Source organism: Cervus elaphus, chromosome 25 (genome assembly GCF_910594005.1).
Source record: "Cervus elaphus chromosome 25, mCerEla1.1, whole genome shotgun sequence".
Taxonomy (NCBI): Eukaryota; Metazoa; Chordata; class Mammalia; order Artiodactyla; family Cervidae; genus Cervus; species Cervus elaphus.
The window spans coordinates 17,245,968-17,265,388 of NC_057839.1; the positions used below are offsets into that span (position 1 = coordinate 17,245,968).

A 19,421-nucleotide genomic window follows, 5' to 3' on the forward strand; every position below is an offset into this window, starting at 1 on the left:
TTTTGGGAGTCATCTATCTATGTGTCTGTATCTGTATCTATCTATATATATGGCATTTAAAGCCAGGAGGTAATATGAACTTTCTTTGAGAGAGTATATATAGAATAAATTAGAGGTCTAAGGACTGAGCCTTTGGGTGCTCCAAGAGGTTAGGGAGATCAAAAAGATGTGGAGGGGCATCTAAGAACAGTGGAGCAAGAAGGCTGAAGAAAAACCAGGCAAATATCCTAAAAGCTAATAGAGGGAAGTATTTAAAGGGAAATATGCTGCTGAGTCAAAATAAGAGTAGACTGAAGACCAATAATTGAATTTATCAGTGGCTTCTCTCCTAGACCTCCAGAGGGATTCAGGGCACATACACAAATACAAATACTAAGAACCAATGATATAAGAAAATACTCAAGTCAACAATTATTCAGGAATGGTATTGCAGTGAGTGACAATGATCCAGAAGCTAAGGTCTTTGAGGAGTGATGAAAGTGACTTTGGGTCAGTAGTTGTCAACTACTACTTGTAGAGGGAAAAGGTGATGGTATGGGATTTGAAGGGTATGGATTTTTTTTTTTTTTGAGAGCAGGGTGATAATTGCTTAGAAATGGCATTGAGTACAAGAAATCTTAACCCTCCCTCCAGGTCCAATAGGAGGCATGTAGGAGAGAAAGTAGCCACCATTCCAGAAGATTACAGGGAAGGAAAAATGTTATTTAGGGAGATTCAGGCTTTTGTTTGAACATGATGAAATGAACATTCACAGATGAGGCAGAGGGTATATATCAATTATATGTAATTGACCTTGAGTTTGAGAGGATATAATCGCAGTGTTTTAAATGGTGAAGGGGGAAGTAGAAGATGAGATCACAAAATGTGATGAAACCATATGTACCTAACCATATGGGGAATGGAATCCAGGGGATGAGCCTTGGGGTTTTTGGAGGGACTGGCATGTCAGGGAAAGGAGGACTCCATCATCTGACCTCCAGCACATAATCCTTTCCCCTTTCCCTCCCTCTATCCACAGAACTCCTGAAATACTGTGTGCATGCTTCTGTCCTGTTGTTTCTGCATTTGCCATTCCCACTGTCTGATTGGCTCTTTTCTAAGATGTCTGGCATACTCCTTCACTTTATTCAGGTTGCTGTTCAAATGCCACCTTAATATAGAGGATGTTCCTGACCATCCTAAATAGTTTGTATAATTCTTTCTGTCCTCTGATTACTTTCTGTCCTCTTACTGCTTTATTTCTCTTCTTGATATTTCTTGCTACCTGATTGTTCATTTATTTATATAATGAATGAATGACTTTTTTTCAAGTTCTTCCCCAAAGAATATAAGCTTCATGAAAGGGCCAAAACTCTTTTTTCACATTTGTACTCCTACCACCTAGAACAGTACCTGTCATGTGGTAGGCTCTCAAAGCATACTTTTTAAATAAATAGATGAAGTTAAAAGCAACCCTCAGACTAAGGGCATTATAATCTAGTGACTAAGACTTCAGCCTTCAAAGATAGTTGAGTGAATGTTACTGAACTTTGCTCAACATAATTTTCTTATCTGCCAAATAGTAGTACCTACTTTATAGAGATACTAAGATTAAATGGGATAACGTGCATAAACATTTTACAGACTACTTAACACATCAGATTTCTGGATTTTCTTCCAGGACCTTTACCTTCTTGAAATTAGAGATTTTATTTACCAGGTTTCTGACTGTTTTTCTCCAGCAGCTTGAGTTTCTTGTTTTTGACATCTACTCACAGTCCAGCATCTAGACCCTGCTTCCTACACTTCATGCTTATCAAAATGTCTTATATAATCCCTCCCTTCTGCATGCACCCTCTTTTCTTCAGGAGACTTGCTCAGTTTGTTATTGCTTTGTTAATCTTCTTGGTAAAGTAATTCGTAATCAGATATTAGGGTTTCAGTTCAGTTCAGTCACTCAGTTGTGTCCAGCTCTTTGCGACCCCATGAACCGCAGCATGCCAGGCCTCCCTGTCCATCACCAACTCCCAGTGTCCACCCAAACGCACATCATTTGAGTCGGTAAGGCCATCCAGCCATCTTATCCTCTGTTGTCCCCTTCTCCTCCTCCCCTCAATCTTTCCCAGCATCAGGGTCTTTTCAAATAAGTCAGCTGTTCGCATCAGGTGACCAAAGTATTGGAGTTTCAGCTTCAGCATCAGTCCTTCCAATGAACACCCAGGACTGATCTCCTTTAGGATGAACTGGTTGGATCTCCTTGCAGTCCAAGAGACTCTCAAGAGTCTTCTCCAACACCACAGTTCAAAAGCATCAATTCTTCGGCGCTCACCTTTCTTCACCGTCCAACTCTCACATCCATACATAACCACTGGAAAAACCATAACCTTGACTAGACGGACCTTTGTTGGCAAAGTAATGTCTCTGCTTTTTAATATGCTATCTAGGTTAGTCATAACTTTCCTTCCAAGGAGTAAGCGTCTTTTAATTTCATGGCTGCAATCACCATCTGCAGTGATTTTGGAGCCCAGAAAAATAAAGTCAGCCACTGTTTCCACTGTTTCCCCATCTATTTGCCATGAAGTGATGGGACCGGATGCCATGATCTTAGTTTTCTGAATGATGAGCTTTAAGCAAATTTTTTCACTCTCCTCTTTCACTTTCATCAAGAGGCTCTTTAGTTCTTCTTCACTTTCTGCTATAAGGGTGGTGTCATCTGCATATCTGAGGTTATTGTTATTTCTCCTGGCAATCTTGATTCCAGCTTGTGCTTCCTCCAGCCCAGTGTTTCGCATGATGTGCTCTGCATATAAGTTAAATAAGCAGGGTGACAATATACAGCCTTGATGTACTCCTTTCCCTATTTGGAACCAGTCTGTTGTTCCATGTCCAGTTCTAAGTATTGCTTCCTGACCTGCATACAGGTTTCTCAAGAGGCAGGTCAGGTGGCCTGGTATTTCCATTTCTTTCAGAATTTTCCACAGTTTATTGTGATCCACACAGTCAAATGCTTTGGCATAGTCAATAAAGCAGAAATAGATGTTTTTCTGGAATTCTCTTGCTTTTTTGATGATCCCGCGGATGTTGGCAATTTGATCTCTGGTTCCTCTGCCTTTTCTAAAACCAGCTTGAACATATTAGGATTTGTTAGTGTTCTATTCTGTTATTCCTGTCAGTTGTTGTTATTTACTCACTAAGTCGTGTCTGACTCTTTTGCAACCCCATGGACTGTAGAGGGCCAATCTCCTCTATTCATGAGATTTCTTAGGTAAGAATACTGGAGTTGGTTGCCATTTCCTTGTTCATGAGTTCTTCCCAAGTCAAGGATTGAACCCATATCTCTTACATTGGTAGGCAGATGTTTTTATCATTGAGCCACCAGGGAAGCATTCCTGTCAGTATTTCTGTTTAACTTAGGGACTGATATCCTTAAATAAAGCCAACAATAGTGAAAATGATGTGAAGTGACTAGGCTGCATTTTTATTTTTTTGCATTCTTTTGTTATTGTTGTTCAGTCGCAAATTGTGTCCGACTCTTTGTGACCCTGTGGTTTGCAGCACACCAGGCTCCCGTGTGCTTCACTATTTCTTGAAGTTTGCTCAAATTCCTATCCATTGAGTCAGTGATGCTATCTAACCATCTCATTCTCTGCCACCCCCTTCTCCTTCTACCCTCAATCTTTCCCAGCATCAGGGTGTTTTCCAATGAGTGGGCTCTTCATATCAGGTGGTCAAAGTATTAGAGCTTCAGCTTCAGCATCAGTCCTTTCAATGAGTATTCACCGTTGATTTCCTTTAGGATTGACTGGTTTTATCTCCTTACAGTCCAAGGGACTCTCAAGAGTCTTCTCAAGCGTAATTTGAAAGCATCAGATCTTTGGCACTAAACCTTACTTCTGGTCCAACTCTCACATCCATATGTGACTACTGGAAAAACCATAGCTTTGACTATATGGACCTTTGTCGGCAAAGTGATATCTCTGTTTTTAATATGCTGTCTACGTTTGTCATAGCTTTCCTACCAAGGAACAAGAGCCTTTTAATTTCATGACTGCAGTTACTGTCCACAGCAATTTTGGAGCCCAAGAAAATAAAATCTGTCGCTGTTTCCACTATTCCCTTTCTATTTGCCATGAAGTGATGGGACTGGATGCCATGATGTTAGATTTTTGAATGTTGAGTTTTAAGCCAGCTTTTTCACTTGCCTCTCCTCTTTCACCCTCATTGAGAGGCACTTTAGTTCATCTTTACTCTCCGCCATTAAAGTGGTATCATCTGCATATCTGATGTTGTTGATATTTTTCCTGGCAATCTTGATTCCAGCTTGTGAGTCTGGCATGCTGTACTCTGCGTAGAAGTAAATAAGCAGGGTGACAATCAACCTTGATGTACTTGTTTCCCATTTTGGGACCAGTTCATTGTTCCGTGTCTGGTTCTCACTGTTGCTTCTTGACCTGCAAGAGATTTCTCAGAAGACAGGTGAGATAGTCTGATATTCCTATCTCTTTAAGAATTCTACAGTTTGTTGTGATCCACACAGTTAAAAGTTTCAGCATAGTCAATAAAGCAGAAGTAGATGTTTTTCTGGAATTCCCTTGTGTTCTCAATGATTTAACAAATGCTGCCAATTTAATCTTTGGTTTCTGTCTTTTCTAAACCCAGCTTGTACATCTTGAAGTTCTTAGTTCACATGCTCCTGAAGCTTAGCTTGAAGGATTTTGAGCATAACCTTGCTAGCATGTAAAATGAGTGCAATTGTAAGATAGTTTGAACATTCTTTGTTATTGCCCTTCTTTGGGACTGGAATGAAAACTGACCTTTTCCAGTCTTGTGGCCACTGCTGAGTTTTCCAGATTTGCTGGCATATTGAGTGAAGCATTTTAACAGACTCATCTTTTAGGAATTGAAATAGCTCAGCTGGAATCCCATCACCTCTCCTAGCTTTGTTTGTAGTAATGCTTCTTAAGGCCCACTTAACTTCACACTCCAGGTTGTCTGGCTCTAGGTGAGTGACTACACCATCATGATTATCTGGGTCATTAAGACCTTTTTTTGTTTAGTTATTCTGTGTATTCTTGCCACCTCTTCTTAACCTCTTCTGCTTCTGTTAGGTCCTTACCATTTCTGTCCTTTATCATGCCTATCCTTGCATGAAATGCTCCCTTGTTGTCTCCCTGTTTTTTGAAGAGATCTCTAGTCTTTCTCATTCTGTTTTCCTCTATTTCATTGCATTGTTTGTTTAAGAAGGGCTTCTTATCTCTCCTTGCTATTCTCTGAAACTCTGCATTTAGTTGGGTATATCTTTCCCTTTTTCACTTGCTTTTTGCTTCTCTTAACTCATTTCTTTTAGCTCATTTCATGTAGGTGACAGCCAGCTTCATCTATTAATTAGAGTAGCTCTGATTATGTCTTATTTTTCTCTTCCAGCATGTGGTACTTAGCATGAATTTCCCTAAACAGAATCATGGAGGTTTGGATTCAAAGGGATCTTAGAGATTATCTGCACCAGAGGCTTTCAGCTTTTTTCTTTTTCTTTTTAAAGCAGAAAAATTCTTTTCTCAAATGAAATGTTATGTGGAAACTTAATATATAGATTAATAAAAGCACAGCTGATTCCTAAGCCTAGCAATCCAAGTCATGTAGGTCTCCCTTTGTTGTCTGTGGCAATCTCCTGAAGGCACTTCCTTGGAACCCTTAGGGCTCCCTAGAGTGCTGTTTTAAAAGCACTAATTTACAGCAACCCTTTCATTTTTCCAGCTGAGGAAATACACTCAGTTTGTGTTTTATCCAATGTTACAGGGTAAATTAGTTGGATTAAGAACAGTCCTTACATGTGCCATTCTTAGGAAAACACTGTTAGACAAGGCTGGAAGTTCTTATTTCTGATGCAGATAACTTACTATCACATTTCTTTTAATCAGCTATTTTTTTTTGTTATATATACTACATATGGAACACTTTCTTTGCCTGTAACTGATACAAGAAACCCTTTTCCAGCATTTAATAGATGGGGATTGGAGAGATAAGAAGTGTCCCAATCTCTGTTTAAGAGAGCACATAGTATGCTTGGGAAAAGAAAACATGCAGTTGAAAAGTTAAAAATTGATTCAAGACTTGAGATGTAGCAATGCAGTGTTGAATTAATTAAGCATAAATGATACCAAGAGTAGGCTCTCTTGGAGTTCAGAAGAGAGTGAAGCTACTCCAGTTGGGCTCAAAGACGTTTTAAAGAGAAATGATGACTGAACTAAGTAGGACATGACTAAGTAAACAGATGTAAGTCAATATAATATTGCAAATAAGAGCAGAGCTTTGTGTGACTGCCAGTTCCTTCACTTACCTCTGTCTAATACTGGACAGGTTCTTAACCTCTGAACCTAGTACTTCATCTGCAAAATGGAGATGTATGGCATGTATATCAATTAAGGACATATATATTGGTGTAACATAGAGCTTTAAATATGAGAAGTTTATCACAATAAAAGTTTATTTCTCCCGTATATGTGTCTAGACTGGACAGCTTTCCATGAGGTCACGTAGGGACACAAGTTCTTTTTTGGCTTCCACTTTTCCTAGGTTTTCTCTTAGAGAGAGTGGAGAATTCCAGCGGAGACGCTCATAGAGGCTTGACCTGAAAGTCGTATATGCTCTGCCTATTTTCTATTGGTCACAATTTGACATACCTAAGCACATATGATTTAGTTAAGTTGTGTGCACAATTTGGAAAGGAAATAAGTCTTAGTGAATATACAGACCGGGAGAAGGAAATGGCAACTCACTCCACTATTCTTTTTTTTTTCATTTATTTTTATTAGTTGGAGGCTAATTACTTTACAATGTTGTAGTGGGTTTTGTCATACATTGACATGAATCAGCCATGGAGTTACATGTATTCCCCATCCCGATCCCCCCTCCCACCTCCCTCTCTACCCGATCCCTCTGGGTCTTCCCAGTGTACCAGGCCCAAGCACTTGTCTCATGCATCCAGCCTGGGCTGGTGATCTGTTTCACCATAGATAATGTACATGTTTCGATGCTGTTCTCTCGAAACATCCCACCCTCGCCTTCTCCCACAGAGTCCAAAAGTCTGTTCTGTACATCTGTGTCTCTTCTTCTGTTTTGCATATAGGGTTATCATTACCATCTTTCTAAATTCCACATATATGTGTTAGTATGCTGTAATGTTCTTTGTCTTTCTGGCTTACTTCACTCTGTATAATGGGCTCCAGTTTCATCCATCTCATTAGAACTGATTCAAATGAATTCTTTTTAATGGCTGAGTAATATTCCATGGTGTATATGTACCAGAGCTTCCTTATCCATTCATCTGCTGATGGGCATCTAGGTTGCTTCCATGTCCTGGCCATTATAAACAGTGCTGCGATGAACACTGGGGTACACGTGTCTCTTTCAGATCTGGTTTCCTCGGTGCGTATGCCCAGGAGTGGGATTGCTGGGTCATATGGCAGTTCTATTTCCAGTTTTTTAAGGAATTTCCACACTGTTCTCCATAGTGGCTGTACTAGTTTGCATTCCCACCAACAGTGTAAGAGAACAGGGTGTGGACCCTCTTCTCCACACCCTCTCCAGCATTTATTGCTTGTAGACTTTTTGATAGCAGCCATCCTGACTGGCGTGTAATGGTACCTCACTGTGGTTTTGATTTGCACTCCACTATTCTTGAGTGGAAAATCCCATGGACAGAGGAGCCTAGTAGGCTATAGTCCATGGGGTTGTAAAGAGTCAGACACAACTGAGTGACTGAGCATGAACCACACGAACATACAGAGATCTCTACTATCTCACTTTGTTATTGGGAAGATTGGAGGAAATAATTTATGTTTTATGCTTAGTACAAGGCAAAGCATGTAAAGGTATTTAAGCATCCTTTTTAAAGAATAGCAAAATTCATGTGTTTTAGCCTCCTTTTTGGAGAGTTATCACCTTATTTTTGACTCTTGGCAGTAGTAGTAATTAATATTTAAAATGATTCTTCTTCTTAAATTCTTTGCTTCTTTTTCTTTTAGCATGGTGTTATTGCTACAGAAGATGAAGAATATTTTATTGAACCATTAAAGAATACCACAGCGGATTCCAAACATTTTAGTTATGAAAATGGCCATCCTCATGTCATTTACAAAAAGTCTACCCTGCAGCAAAGGCATCTATATGATCACTCTCATTGTGGGGTCTCGGGTGAGTGTGTGGCTTTTAGAAAGTATAGTCTTGTATTGCCACTTTCTTCTAGCACATATGGTAAGATTAATAATAAAAAATAAATAGGAATTTGAGTAGTTAGAATGATAATATCCAGAGTTTACTTAAAAGATGTCACCTGTCAATAATTTCAAGTCGATTTTGGAAGCTTTTTAAGAAGCCTGTAAAATACAAGTCTCTATAAAAGTTGGCATTTTTTTTCTCTGAAAGTGTTAGTTGCTCAGTCATGTCCATCTCTTTGCAACCCCATGTACTGTAGCCTATCAGGCTTCTCTGTCCATGGAATTCTCCAGGTAAGAGTACTGGAGTGAGTAGCCATTCCCTTCTCCAGGGGATCTTCCTGACTCAGGGATTGAACCCTGCATTGCAGGCATATTCTTAACTGTCTGAGCCACTAGGGAAACCTGTTTCTTTGAAGGGGAAACCTTATTTTATCCAGGTAATAGTTACAGCTTTCATGCACAGGTGTTCTGTAGTACTCTTTGCTGTTTGGTTTACCTGATATAAGAATCTAAACACTTGAATAAAACTTGAAGAGTCTTAAAGGTAGTATTCAAAGATGGTGTTAGTTCAGGTACTATGGAGATACATAAGAGAGACAACAAACCTAGACTTCAGTGGTTAAAGAAGGCTTCATGGAGGAAGTGAATTTTAAGCTGAGGGAGTAATGGGTAGAGTGTTCCATATAAAAGGAATAACATTTACAAAGGTTGTAAACCAAAAGAGAAAACATCACATTCCTGAAACTGACAGTTGATGTAATTGGATATTAGAATATGGATTGGAGAGAAGGGGTGAGATTCATAGTGGTTTGGGGTGAGTAGTTGTGAGAGGTGAAACTGTAAAGAAGTGGCCTGGTCACAAAAGGCTTGTAAACTTTGTTGAAGAGTTTGTTTATCTTAGGAGAAGGCAATGGCACTCCACTCCAGTACTCTTGCCTGGAAAATCCCATGGACGGAGGAGCCTGGTAGGCTGCAGTCCATGGGGTCTCGAAGAGTCCGGACACGACTGAGCGACTTCAGTTTCACTTTTCACTTTTATGCATTGGAGAAGGAAATGGCAACCCACTCCAGTGTACTTGCTTGGAGAATCCCAGGGATGGGGTCGCACAGAGTCAGACACGACTGAAGTGACTTAGCAGTAGCAGTTGTTTGTCTTAAGTGTATTGCTATCCCACTGAAAGGTTTTACGCAATGAAAATCAGATGATTAGATTTGGGTTTTAAAAAGCTTACTCTGGCAGCCTTATGGAGAATGAATTGGGCAGAAGAGAAAGACTAGAGGTAAGGGGCTAGGAGGCTATTTAGTCTAAAGATTAGGAACTTGGAGAAATAGAGGATATAGCATACTATAGTAGAAAGAACATGGGCTGTGGCATATCTGTGGACAAATTACCCAACCTTCCGAGTACTCCTCTCAGCAAACATTAGTTACTCAGTCCAGTGGCAGCAGCCATCATTATTACTGGGATGACCTTTGAGACACTATATTTAAAAAAAAAAGTAGATTTGTTCCATGTATACAGTTCTGGAAGCTGGAAGTAGGAGCAGAGTATTTCAGAGACAGCTTTCAGCCTAATACAAGGAAGAGTTCACCAACCAGTAACAGGTAGATCTGTAAAAGTGGAATAGTTTACCTTGTGAGTTAGTGAATGCATCACCCTCTGTTTCTTCTCTGTATCCTTCATAGGCTTTTTTTCTTCTGCTTCAAGTACAAGTTTTCTTTGGAGTTCTTTCTTCAGCTTACTGTTCTTGTTCTCCATACTCTCTTCCTGAGTAATTTCTGAGGCTTTTAATTGTGGGAGATTCTTATTGGTCAAGAATAATTGGTCCTAAAAAAGATCACTTAAAGTGAATCTACCTGAGAGATGAAATACAACATCATAGTAAACAATGAAAAAAAAGTTTAATTTGTCTTTGGATTGAATAATGAAACTAAACAGTATGGGAATCATTTATTTATCTTATAGTTAACAAAATTTAGGGTATAAGTGACAACCTTATATAAATTCTTTAAAAAGCAGGATTCACATATTTAGCTGTTTATTGTGATATAACTTTCCCACCATTTTTTCCTTAACATGACATTCTCCACGTCATGATTGTAAAGATCACCTTTGCAAAAACATTTAAAAATTTCATATTCTGAAAAGTATCTCTTAACTATCTGAGATTCAAATTATCGACTTTTGCAGTGCCTATTTTGTTACTAATTGATATTTACCAGGAAGATTCTTATTTTTCAATGGTTGAGACATGAATCAGGCAATTCTATTTTCATCATCATAAAATTCTGTCCTCTTGGGAGAAGATTTTTATATTCTACAGTGTCTTTCCCTAGATTATGGAAATTGTTTCCCAAATGGTCTTTGCTTTTAAATGCATCGTTTCACTAGACGTTTCTGCTACCTCTAACACTGGCCCATTTAGCTTGAACCCTCATTATCTTTTGCTTACACCATTGTAATGAGTTTCTATCTAGTCTTCCTATAGAGTTTCTATCTAGTCTTCCTATCTCCAGGTTTGTCCATTTCTGTCTTTTGTCAGGTTTGTCTCCTAATTCTGGCTTACACACCTTCCCACTGGCATCCCAATAGTGGGAATATAGTAGTAGTAGTAGTTCCCTAAATTCCATGGATATGTCACTAGATATTATTGGGGAAAAAAGCATTTTGCATTTAATAAGTTTGGGAAATGTCTGGTTAAGAACTACTGATTTTAATTTTAATACTAGTTCAATGGTATAGTTCAGTAAACTGAGATGTGCATTTACAGGTATACACTGCCTGTTATCAGGAATTCAAGTTTATATTAAAATATATAAAAACTGTTGACAGTGGGTATATTTATCTCAAATTAAAATATGGATTTTCCCATTCTAGTTAGATTTAAGCTGTTGATTAAAAAACTTTTTATGGAGCTCAAAGTGAGTCTCTCATGTCTGGTCCCGCTCCCTGCGCTTAGTCACCATGCCTCACCAAATTAAATCAAGGACTTTCTGCTCACAGCCAGGTGAAGGGACACCAGATCTGTCAAGATCAAGAAAAATAAGGATAATGCAAAGTTTAAAGTTCAATGCATCAGATACCTTTACACCTTCATCTTCGCAGACAAAGAGAAGGAAAAGAAGCAGTCCTTGCCCCTAGGTTTGACAGTGAAGGAGCTAAAATGAACCACACACGTTAATTTGAACTGTATTAAATTTTTAAAAATTAAAAAGAAAACTTTTTGTGAAAGAAATGTCTGTTCTTTGTAGAAATTTTAGAAAATACAGGATGAAAAGAAAAAAAAGAAGTTGCTCTTATACCACTACCCAGAGATAACTGAATGCTCTTATAGTCTGTTCATACAGATATGTCTTTATACCTGCATTATCTACTAATATATATTATTAAGTAAATATTCGTTTGTCATGCATGCACAAGACTATTCTCAGTCTTGATGCAGCAACAAATAAAGCAGAAAAAGTTCGTGCTTCCTGGAATCTTATATTCTAGTGAGGAGAGTGTTACTCAGTTGTGTCCAACTCTTTGCCACTCCGTGGACTATAGCCCACCAGGCTCTTTGTCCATGTAATTCTCCAGGCAAGAATACCGGAGTGGGTTGCCATTTCCTTCTCCAGAGGATCTTCCCCACCCAGGATTCAAAACTAGGTCTCCTGCATTGCAGGCAGACTCTTTACCGTCTGAGCCACCAGGGAAGCCCAGTGAGGAGAGACAGTTACTAAATAAGCATTTAAATAAACAAATAACTACATGGCCAACCGTCAAGAGGTAGTGAGTAATGAAAAATAAAGCAGATCAATGAGATAATTTTGCATGGCTGTATATATTAAAAATGTTTTGATATTGATCAAAAACTTAAAATTCTACTTTAGATAACGAAGAGATCTATGTATTTGGCTTTGTACATATATTGTACAAGTTCTTCATTGTACAATATATGTTTGTGGAAGAATGTTTTCTTTAACATTCCATACTCAATCCAGGATTACACTGAGCAAGCCACATGTAATGAGTATCATTTGAAAAACTACTTATCTCTGTTTTGAAACAAAACAAGTCAGTTGTGTGTTCTACTTCACACTAAAAAGGATGTTGATTACAGATCATTTAACTTAATGTTAAGCAGTCAGTTGACAATTGTAAAATGTAGATAATGTTTTGTAATGATCTAATCACATGGGAGAGATTTTAATTAATCTTTAAATTTTATTCATTCAGAATACATGCATGTTTATTACATGTATTTATCAGACTACAAGTCTTTTGAGTATAAGGATTACATTTTTTCATTTATGAATGTCCATCAAGGACATTGTGAATATATATTTCTGATGGAGCAGTAGCCAAGCAAACTAACATTTAAAAACATTTAAAAACCCTAAAAGTTGAAAGTTGTGAAAATGGTAATAGCAAAAGTTACCTTATACTAAACGCTATAAAATGAGAAACACTGTTGCTAATGTTTATTTTGCCCAGTTATGTCTAATTCTTTATATAATACTTTAAATGAAAATAAGGAGAAATTGAATGAAAAGTGAAAATGATAAAAACAATGGAAATTCTGTCTTGTGTTTAGACCTGTAAGCTGTCCAGCCAGAGGAAGAAGAAAACTAAGCATGATTTGAATGCCTGAGTGGTTTCATGATCACAAAAGACTGAGCAAGAGAAATTGGGAGTAATATTAATGCAGAAAAGATTTTGGCTGTCTCATATCGATATTACCACAAACCAAATGGCTTAAGCAATATACTTTTATTATCTTGCATTTTCTGTGGACCAGAAGTTTGTGTATGGATAGGGTATTTATTTAGCCTCAACCAGGCCTGGGTTCTCATCCAGAGTTTTTACTGGGGAAGAATTCACTTCCTCACTCCCATAGTTGTTGGCAGCATTCAGTTTCTTGCTGTTACATGACTGAAAGCTTTAGTTTTGGCTTATTGTCTGCCAGAGTCCACCTGCAGTGCCTCAGCATGTACAGTTTACCCACTTGGTTGGTTCCTTCCTGTAAGTCAGCAAGGGAACAACTGTAGTAAGAGAGATGCTACAATATTATATAACATAGCTATGTAGGCATATACATGTAATCATGTACATCTTATCATTTTTCCTGTTTTCTGTTAGAAGCTAGTCACAGTTCCAGCTCATACTCAAGGGAGGAGATAAGGACACAGGCGGTTATGGGAACTACCTTAAGAGTGTCTGCCACAATGGACATAGAGGAATACTTACTGACTGTCTTGGGGATATGCTATTGAATTAAGAAGTAGAATGTTTCTTTCTTGACCTTTAGGAATAGATACTCATTTAATTTATTTGAGTTTCAAAGTATGTGACTGTTACTTCCTGTGGTTATTTCTCTTATTTCTTAAAATTTATAACTTCTCTCAAAGTCATTTTTAAAAAGGCAAAGCTGAAAACACAGTAATGCCACTGCTTTTCATCAAGTAGATTACTCTAATTTTTCCTCACTAAATTTTTCAATAAGTGATGGTTAGAAAGATTTCCTGTTCAGTCTGAGGATCCAAAAGTGGGGTATATAGGGACTTCCCTGGTGGTCCAGCTGTTAAGGATCTGCATTTCTAAGGCAGGGGACACAGGTTTAATCCCTAGTCGGGGAACTAAGATTTCACATGCTGTGAGGCAACTAAACCTACAAGCCTCAGTGAAGACCCAGCACAGCCAAAATACTAATAATAAAAAAGAATGAATCTATAGTTAAAAGTCTTCCCTTAAAAGAAAAAGAAAATGTGTACAAAGGATCTGTACTTGCTCAAGTTTACTAAATGAAGATGAATATAAGTTAGCAAGTGTTTACAAATGCCATAGTACTAAAGGGTTTACTTTGTGCTGAAGGACCAAATATCTAGAAATCAAAAGAAAAGCTACAATCCACACTGAAATCTGGTTCAAAGTGAGTCATGTTGGAATCATTGCCTTTCAACTCTGATTCTAATCCCATTTACCTCTAGAGTTTGGAAAAGGAATATATTGGATACTTTGTCAGGATAAAGAGTTCTAGACTGTGAAACTAAATGAAAAAGATAATTCATATCTTTTTAGAACTGAGATTTCTAGAGCATTTGTTGTTGTTGTTCAGTCACTAAGTCATGTCTGACTCTTTGCGACCCCATGAACTGTAGCACACCAGGTTTTCCTGTCCTTCACTATCTCCGAGTTTGCTCAAACTCATGTCCATTGAGTCAGGGTCTTTATCTAGAGCAGTAAAATTGCTCTATTTAAAATAGTTTAATAAAAGCATCTTATTTTAAAATAAATGCTTGCAGAGCATTTTAGGAATAGATTTTTGCAATATTAATATTCTTCATCAGAACTGTTGCTTAGAAAGTTAATGCTTAATAGTTGCTTTTTAAACAACTTGAAATGATGTTTTAAAGTATAGATTTTAAATTTAAAAGTGTTATGACATAATCACTCACTGGAAAAATATGAACTGATTATTTGAAGATTCCTTTTTTAAAGTTAACTATTAGATTTATTTTGTTTTCATGAACAATTTAAGGTTATTAATTTTTTCAGATAAGATTATTTTGAAAAATTTCAAGAGTTTAATTTTTTCACTGCTGCATTTCCTCATCCCCTTCCCTCACTTTGAAAAATCTTAATATGTTAGAGAATTTGAGAAGCATGTCTGCATGAAAGTTCTATGAATAAGTAGGTTAAATTAGTTAACCTATGTGAACTATGTAATTGTTTTTATTGCAGACCTCCTAAGAAGTGGCAAACCTTGGTGGTTGAATGAGACATCTGCTTTTCCTTCTTCACTACCAAATAATGGCACACATATCCACCAGAGACAGAAGAGATCAGTAAGCATTGAGCGGTTTGTGGAGACACTAGTAGTGGCAGACAAAATGATGGTGGGCTACCATGGCCGCAAAGACATTGAACATTACATTTTGAGTGTGATGAATATTGTAAGTTTGATCCCTCTATATAATTTTTTAACTTAATAATTTGTTGTGATTTTTGACTAAGGTCATGGATTTTTATTGTGAAATAATTTTGAGAACTAGCTCATCGAAAGTTAGAATTGATCTATTAGTGTTTCAGTTCTACAGAAGATGAATTTAAAGGTTACTTTATTATTCATTTAGATTGACTCACCCTCTTAATTACTATGTTGTAGTTCATCTTTAGAAGAAAATTTTTCTTGAAGTAGATTTGTATAGCAAACCTTTTACTAAGATGTCTTGAGGGTAGAGTTCCAAGTGATATGAGATAAAAGAATACCTTTTTATACACACAGTGGTTAATTTGATGAAAAATTGTTCTACCACTCTAAAAAAATTGAACAATCACTTTGTGATTTTTGTCTGACTTTGTGTCTTTTCTTATTTTCTGGAGGTCAGGTTGCCAAACTTTACCGTGATTCCAGCCTAGGAAACGTTGTGAATATTATAGTGGCCCGTTTAATTGTTCTCACAGAAGATCAGGTAAGAATGAATTAGTTTATAAGTCTAAAACTCTTAACAGTCTGTAGAAATATTAAAAAGTATATTTTATTGTTGCTATTCTAAGAAAGTACTAGCTGAATATGACTTTCAGCTCTAAGCACTTAATATTTTAAGCAAATTTGAAGTAGTTTATAAGAATATACCTCGTATGTACAAGATGTATATATGTGTGTGTTAGCTATATATTTCAGTATAAAGATGAGCATTTGTATGGCAGACCTTATAACAGTGGTTTTGGTTGGTTTTGTAGGCTGATAATTACATTATCTTTAAAGTTGAAACTGGAAAGAATATCTGTTCAATAATACACTAAATTAATTCTAGGCCAGATATGACAGAGATGAAAATTGGCAAGAGGTTATTCCTAGAAACCACTATGTCTAATTATAGTCCCACTTTAGTCTTCAAAAGTTTTAACAACTGACCTTAGTAATTTGTTTGGAACATTTCTGGTATGCATGTTGTATTGCAGCCAAACTTGGAGATAAACCACCATGCAGACAAGTCCCTCGATAGCTTCTGTAAATGGCAGAAATCCATTCTCTCCCACCAAAGTGATGGAAACACCATTCCAGAAAATGGGATTGCCCACCACGATAATGCAGTTCTTATTACTAGGTATGGTTTGTTGAAAGTATTTTACCTTTGATTGTGTGTTTGATATTGTAACTATAATTGGTTCTGTCTAAAGCCTCATTCAGGTAATGAGTGTAGAGAAAGCAAAATGGTACTTTATTATTCACCACTGAGAAAGAATATATTACACTGTTATTGTGTTTGCATTGAATGAACCAAATAAGAGAAAAGAAAAGATTTAGAGTTGACTTAGAAATTTAGTAAATATCTTTCTTCTATTAAGGTCTGTTCATAAACTTTAACTGGAAACACATACATGTTTTGTTAATTGAACAAAATACTTGTTAAAGCAAGATTGAAAAGTATGAGAAAAATCTGTCTTAAACATAAAAGTGGGTCATTACTCTTGTTTATAAAATATATTAATTATTCTTACCTCCAAATTGTTAAAAGGGAAGACTTCAGTAGTTACACATTCATTTAGATGAATGCTTATTTAGTTAAACATTTTAATTAAGAGATACATAAAGAGGCATATTTGCTATACTGTATGTTGACTAGCTTGTCTTTCAGGCAGAATTATTACTTGATGATAACTCAGTGAATTCATATATTTCTTTCCAGTTTTATAAACCTATATTCAGATCCACATTATTCCTTAGTCTTCAACAAAAACTCTGTGAAGTAGATATTGTTATTATTTTTCTCATGTAAGAAATGAGGAAACCAGTTCAAAATATTTAAGTAAAAGAGAAGGACTCAAGTCCAGGCTGTCTGTCTTAGTTTTGTAATACTTGGATTATGGTTGGTTAGAACCATACTTAAATCAACTAAAGATGCTTTTCTTTTGATCTCTTATTAGTATTTAAAAATGAAAATAAAATAAGTTTAACAAATAGACAATTAAGCAAAATGGAAGCATTATTTTATCTTTGCAAGTGGATTACTTTTTTTTTTAATTTGCAAGGCCATATTTAACATCAACATCATCTGTGGTATACCCAGTGACTCCACGTTAGACTCTCTAGAGGGGGAGTAAAAAGTATGTAGGATCAGAACTGTGAGGCCCAGTGTGATAATGTGACTTTAGCTTTTTGAAAAATATTCCTGTTAATAGAGTTGTCAAGTTTTTGATTTCACCTTTATTTATGATTACAATCGACTTCATCTACCTCACATTGTAAACCAAAAAAAATTTTTATGATATGCTTGCTGAATAAAACCAAAGTTCTGTGTTTTAAAGTTCTGTGTTCATATATGTTGACTCATCAGGCTGATAAATTCTTCACTTCTTCAGAGTCTTCTGGTCTGGTGTGATTCCCAAATATATTTGAGGAGTTAAAAATATACTAGGAATTGTGCAAATATAGAAACTTTTATATAAAGGTATATATGATATGATTGGTTTCTATGAAATTACTAGAGGAAGATATTTATTATATATGTTTAGCAGAATGATCACAGATACTTGCATTGGTATCTGTACTCATAGTACTTATATTTATAAATGCTACCTCTCCCCAAAAGGTTCCTGATGATTCATATTTTTGCTATTGTATCTGCGCTGGATTTTCAACATTTTAAAAAATCTATTTATTTATTTACTTTACTGTGCCACACCGCATGGCTTGCAGGATCTTAGTTCCCGTTCCAGAGGGTTGAACCTTGGCCCCTCCACAGTGAAAGGACAAAGTCCTAACCACTGGACTGCCAAGGAATTCTTGGATTTTTAACTTTTCCATCAAATGACAGGAGTTATACTAAGAGTGCAAAATTATAAGTATTCAAGTAGGGAAATACATCTGGGCAGTTAGCCACCCTATCTTTACACTGGCTACAGCATTCAACTGTCTGACTTTTTACTCTAAATTGGCCCGGATATTTTTGCGATCCTCTGCAGAACTCTTCTTTGCTTCTATAAGCTACTTTGAGTGACTGTTTGATGTCTGAGATTTGAACACAAAATTTTCTTTTAAAATTTTCCTCCTAATGTTCAGAAAGCACTAGAAATGATCTCAGGACTTAAAGGTCAATACTACAAAGAATTCGTATATAGTATCATTTTAGATTGGTTTTATAATGGAGGTTAGGAAAATGCCCTTTAGGACTGCATAGAATACCTTTTTTGATTTGTTACTAAAGTCTCAAAATAACTTTCACCTTAATTAAAAATCTGTAATTATCTTTATTAGGGCCCAGAGTGACTTATAAATGAGTTTCTGAATATTATTTAGATTTTTTACTGGTTGGAAGTTTTACCAGTTCTTGACTCTCCGTTGTATATTTTTGATTTGAGAAATTGAATATATGTTTATATCATAGTGCCACTTTTAATAAAAATAATTATGACACTTACCTAGATGATTTTATGTTAACTTTGAAAATTGCTTCATGTAACTCATTTGTTGACATGTTCAGGATTGTGACTCCACCATTTGGAGGTAAGATTGTGATTTATGCTTGCTCGAAATGTCAGCTCACTAGGGAGAGTGTATAATGTGTTCATCAAGAATTCCAGAGAAAAATTGACGTATATGTTTATCTCTACTAGGCCAAATTTTGTTCTAGGGATTTAAATGTTTTAATCAGAAAAACATTTGGAACCTAGTTATATAGGTATAATAGTTACTTTTGGAAAAAAGTATAAAAACTCAAAATGTTATCTCCTCTTATCAAATGATCTTTTATTGATATAAATTTAAAACAAGCCACTGTACAAAGCTATCAGACTACCATAAGTAGACAGAAAGAAAATAAAGAAAATTAAAAAATAAAATTTTGCTGTTTTATCTGGTATCAGCAGTATTGAATTAACACTAAAGAGCATATTAAAAATGATTAATATATACATATATTTTAAAATGTTTATATACTTTTTTTGTGTGTAAGCATATATGTATATATAATATATAGTGAAATTTGTTATACCTCAACTAGCTTTAGCTAACTTTTTTTTTAAAAACTGAAGCTGAGAATTCCTTGGCAGTCCAGTGATTAGTGGGGCTTCCCAGATAATACTAGTGGTAAAGAACCTGCCTGCCAATGTAGGAGATGCGGGTTTGATCCATGGGTTGGGAAGATCCCCTGGAGGAGGGTATGGCAACCCACTCCAGTATTCTTGCCTAGAGAATCCCATGTATAGGTCACAAAGAGTCAGACATGACTGAGGCAACC

At 36.4% G+C, this 19,421-nt stretch overlaps 1 protein-coding gene across 9 annotated transcripts in view; it reads left to right on the forward strand.

Moving 5' to 3' along the window:
• Positions 1-19,421, forward strand: part of ADAMTS6 (ADAM metallopeptidase with thrombospondin type 1 motif 6) — a 283,080-nt gene that overhangs the window by 21,251 nt on the left and 242,408 nt on the right. For all 9 annotated transcript variants that reach the window (XR_006337768.1, XR_006337769.1, XR_006337766.1 and 6 more), the window contains exons 4-7: positions 8,004-8,172; positions 14,920-15,131; positions 15,567-15,650; positions 16,144-16,289. Coding sequence is in view for 5 of the 9 variants with exons in the window: in XM_043887166.1 (XP_043743101.1) it covers positions 8,004-8,172; positions 14,920-15,131; positions 15,567-15,650; positions 16,144-16,289 (611 nt within the window). In the remaining 4 variants the exon portion in view is untranslated. The remainder of the gene's footprint in view (positions 1-8,003; positions 8,173-14,919; positions 15,132-15,566; positions 15,651-16,143; positions 16,290-19,421) is intronic.